Genomic DNA, 4,960 nt, shown 5'->3' with positions numbered 1-4,960 from the left:
CATGATGTTCTAAAAGACATATTTAAACTATATTTGATATTTCTATCGGTATATTTTGGCACATTTAGCTAATATTTCATAGAGGTTAAGAAAAAATTAACTCCAATTTAAAATTAGCTTATTTCATGCTATATCTCAAATTTTTTAGATGTGACCCCTACTTTTTTTACTTTAAAATGAGATATTAGTTGTAAGTCCATTTGTATGCCAAGTTTTGAAAATATGACATTACAATATTTTTTTTTATTTGCGTTATAATTTGATAACTTCAAAATTTTGTAACATCTGTTGTTGTGTTCATTATGTACTGACCTTTGAAGCCACCAGTAAAGCAAGAATTTTTAAACTTTGACTTAGATTTTACTTTTATAGTCACTACAAGTGTTCGACTTCATATTGTATTAAAATCATAACTAAATAATAATTCAAACTATAAATATTTGTTTGATTCTTCAAATTATCAATTTCCATGTCAAATCTTTAAGTTAGCAAACATTTCAGGAAAATTATCATTTCTGTTTGGAACCCTATATTTCGAAAAAAAAATGGCATGCGACATGGGTCAAAAATAAAATAAATAAACATCTGAGGTCCTCATCTATATATCGAAGTGGTTTTCGGATAATTGACATTACTATTATTTCAGGTGCCAACCTCCTCAAGATATGTTTCAAGGTCTTTACAAAATTTTAAGTTATCGATGTGCCGCCTAAAATGCTGACGTCGTCACTATACTACGAAGCCACACTTCAAATTGTCACAAAACGCGCTATAAAAATATTTAAAAGTAATGATATAACCAAATCAATCTTTGGGTTAATAATAGAATGATTTACAAAAATAAATGCATATTTTATTTAAAATGGTTTAAATTCGAAAAGTACTCATCCTGGCGATTTTTATTTCTAAAGTTGATTTTAAATTTAATTTTTTGGCATTGCACCGCATGTTAAATTTATGAACGAGTATGCTTTCATATTACTAATTTGATCTCGCACAATATTGTATATCAAAACATAAATCTAATGCAAATTATTTGAACCTTTTGTGGCACAAGTTTCATCTCCCTGCGTCTTTGATGAATTGAATAACGCTACTTGTCTATGCTTTATTTGGGACAACCCTCATTTCACATAGTCTCCTGAAGTTATAACAAATATAAAATATTTTACTCCAGATATCATTATTTATAGATTTAATCATAAGTATAATCGTCATAAACTCATGTTTGGTAGCAAAAAATTATAGATTATAAAATTATAAATAGTACAGTTTATGTTCATCTATTAGAATGACACTTTAACTCTGAATTTACCAGCATTAATTGTGATAGCAAATTAATACTGTACACATAAATCATATACATGTAATCATAGCCAATTACCTGTAAATTGTTTATATGACACTTTAAATGATAATACCGAAATGTTATGACAGTTTTTACTTTTAATCAGTTTATTGTGGTTCATTGTGGTATCAATGTGGTTTATTGTGGTTAAAAGACGAGTGGCAGCCGTTTTTTCTCGTTTACAGTAATTGCACGTTCGATACTATTAAGAATATTTCGATATTTAAAAGGGTTTTCATATGATTTATAGTGCAATCGATATAAATCATTTTAACAATTCTAAATCATTCAAACTGTTAAAAACCCCTCGCAACGTCACCTGTGCAGTTGTTTACAAATGGCCGCGCACAGTGTTACAGTGGTTCGCAGTCTTACGGACGAATATCTCACTTGCCGCATTTGTTTACAAGCCTTCGACCGACCACGGCGTATCTCGTGTCAACATTCGTTTTGTACGGACTGCATACGACAGTTGGTGACAAAATCCCCCGCCAACCGAGGCCCAGACAAGCTGCTGTGTCCACTCTGTCGCTCGGAGGTCCTAATTCCAGCTGACGTTTCGCTTGACGACTTTGTTTGTAATTTACCGATTGATTCACTGATAGTTGACCTACAAACCACGCTATCCCGCCACAACCGGAATCCGGAAATAAGCAGAACAGCAAATGTAAACAGCAACGATTCGTGCAAGGCTCATCCCGGGAGGCAGCTTGGTCATTACTGTTTTCATCATGCGCAATTGATATGTGCGAAGTGCATTGACGACTTTCATCACGAGCCCCATTGTCGCTGTCGGTCATTGATAGAGGCACGCCGTGAACTACAGCCCCGAGTTGATCGTGTATTACAACGACTGCACTCTGAGGTACGAATTTGTGTCTTTGTTTACTTTTATGTGCACTTGCCGCTTTTTAAGAGTAAATGTTTTTCGCCAATTGAACGTCGATATTTTTCGATTTATTACTTTTAAAGCACAGCTTGTATTAAAAATTGTGTGTGCATGAAACTAGGTCATTTAAAGGATATTTATACACGTACTTAGCGGCAGCTAGAACTTTCACTTTATAGAAATGTATATATCGGCAAAGGTTCTTAACAATGATTATTTCTGGCAATTCGCTTGCGTCGGCATTGAATGTTTTGATATTATACAGGAACAATTTATCGGAAGATTTGACTTGTACATTATTCTGAAGAGAAAACTACTTTGGATATTGGCTTTGTACAAGGCCGTTGCCCTGGCGTTAATGCCGAATGAATTGCGTTATTATGGGATAGAAAAAGCAAATCTTGTAAAGAACATTCAGAAGATTAGCTAAGACTGCGTGATAATTCACATCTTAACACAATAACGTGCAAACGATGGGAATCTGATGCTAATTTATATATAATTTAGTTTCTAGGGGCTACAGCTGTGAACACGTATATGAAGAATCGCCGTTGCCTGTATTGCTCCTATTAAAAATATTTATATTAACAAGAACCCGAAGTTATTGAAACTCTCAAGGAAAAATCCCTTGGTACCGTGTCAAGATCGAAATGCGTTTGTTTGTTTTCTCAGTTCTGTTTAGATTTCGAAACAGCTCTATATAAAAGCTTTTTTCATGCCGACACCTGAATGGCAAATAAAATCCTTCCAATCACATGTACTTCTTTAATCATTGTTACAGCTAGTGTTAGATAATCTGAGTTCTTATTCTTCAGTAACAATGGTCAATATAACTAATGAAACAGATGATCCAAAAAGTCTGCATATTTAAATTAAATTAATATTTTGGGAGTTTCTTTGTTTTGATAAACGTACTCTTTTTGTTTCTTTATTAGTTGAATGAGGCCGAATTAGAAGCAGCAAATGATCGATCTTTTGGAAACAGTAAGCAAAAAACATTAGATGACATCACCAACTTGGAACAGAGACTGGAAAAAATCTTCGAATCTTGCAGACGTCAGATTTCTGTCCTAAGATCAGACGTTGAAAGGTTGAATAGGGAGTACATTTTGAACAGAAAAGATTTCTTCACCGTCGTGCATTCGTTGTTGGAATCTACAAGCCATTTGGAAAGTCTTAAACAAGGTAACGATAACAAACATTTGATTGAATTGTTACCGTCTGTGGAAGGCCAGTTGAGTAACAGCATTCAACGTTTGCGTGATTTAAAAACTAACGATAAAGCTGCAAGTCTTGCTTTCACTTTGTATGACGAAGTCAGTGAATTTATTCGTAGATTTTCGGCCCTTGGTTTCATAGAACTACAAGGGGTTCCGAGTGATTTGAGTGCTGATTTGTCTCATTTACAGCTTATAACCGTTAATTCCGATGCACCACCTCTCTCGCTAAGTCATATTTTAAACAGAAGAAATTGAAAACAATCAAAAATGGCCGGAAACAATGTTGCTTGTAGTGCCATCCGAGAATTCGATGCGAAATTGCCAGAAGAATTGTCGTGTTACCTAAACAAAATTGTGTTTCTTCCATTAACGAATGATATATGTTTATTGGACAGAGAAAACGCCAAACTCAAACGATTTTCTATGCTTGGTGACATTAAAGGGTCCCTGTCACTGATAGACGTTCCACACTCGATGTGTTGTATGCGTGAAAACGGCAACATTATCATTACAAAGCCAGACAAATCAATTTTGGAGATAGTCGAAACATCACGAGAGAAGTTCAACATTCAGCGGTACATACAGACAGACAAGAAGTACTTCGGTATCTGTCAGGTAGCAGAGGACAAGGTGGCAGTGTCGTCTTGGTCCCAATCTTGTATTGATATAATGACTGTGAACGGCGTAGTGGAGGTTTCTGTATCCACGGAGACTCTCTTTGCAACGCCGGAAAGTGTTCCGAACATGCTATGCTTTACGTCAGATGGACACGTGGTTGTTACGGCCGTAAAGGATACGATATGTTGCATCTCACAAGACGGCAGAGAAATTTGGAAACTGTCTATAAATGGCCATATTGGAGACATAGCTTGTGATCAGAAATCTAAAACTCTGTACATAGTGTTAAAAGACGAGGGGAGTGTTTTACGGGTCAATGAATCGGGCGTCATTATGTCCCCCATGTTGAAGTTCACCAACAACACTCCGATATCCATAGATGTTAACAAGGAAGATATCTGTGTCACAGATAAAAATGCGAAAGTTATTGTATATGAAAAGAATTGATGATTGTATAATATATGTTTTTTACAATAGGTGTGTCAGTAATTTTCAGCATTTAAAAAAAAAATGATTGATTGGCTCTAAAAAAGATTCATGCAAAACCAGTGCTGTGCGCCTAATTAGACTTAGTTGTTTGGGGAAATATCTAAGTGACATTGTTACATTTACAAATGTACTACGAAAATATCAAAGTTCAAAAAGTATATAAATTACTTTTCGTTATTTTCATTTGATAACTTTGCCTGATGTTAATTGTTAAGTAGATGTGTATTGAAAGCAGGAAGAATTGCCTGTATGTATGCTGTACATGATGCTACATTGTATTAGCGAGTAATTAGTCTAAAGTTCCAGTTCGAATTTTAATTGTGAATTAGGTTTATTGCAAGTATAAAGATCAAAATATAAATTAAATAGTATTACTTCCACAACACTCATCATTTT

At 34.6% G+C, this 4,960-nt stretch overlaps 1 protein-coding gene across 2 annotated transcripts; it reads left to right on the top strand.

Moving 5' to 3' along the window:
- The first annotated feature begins 1,670 nt into the window (after positions 1-1,670).
- LOC105318571 (tripartite motif-containing protein 2) lies at positions 1,671-4,731 on the top strand. Of its 2 annotated transcripts, none has more exons than XM_020063428.3 (2): positions 1,671-2,213; positions 3,173-4,266. In XM_020063428.3, exons 1-2 carry the CDS (start codon positions 1,686-1,688, stop codon positions 3,710-3,712), a joined length of 1,068 nt encoding a protein of 355 aa, XP_019918987.3. In that variant the 5' UTR covers positions 1,671-1,685; the 3' UTR covers positions 3,713-4,266. The 2 variants fall into 2 exon arrangements, with proteins under 2 accessions (XP_019918987.3, XP_065931758.1); XM_066075686.1 differs by having other exon boundaries at positions 1,845-2,213; positions 3,173-4,731.
- Positions 4,732-4,960: the final 229 nt, after the last annotated feature.

This window comes from Magallana gigas, chromosome 2 (assembly GCF_963853765.1).
Source record: "Magallana gigas chromosome 2, xbMagGiga1.1, whole genome shotgun sequence".
Classification (NCBI taxonomy): Eukaryota; Metazoa; Mollusca; class Bivalvia; order Ostreida; family Ostreidae; genus Magallana; species Magallana gigas.
The sequence above is the reverse complement of the archived record's forward strand: the minus strand, read 5'-3'. Positions and strand labels throughout refer to the sequence as shown.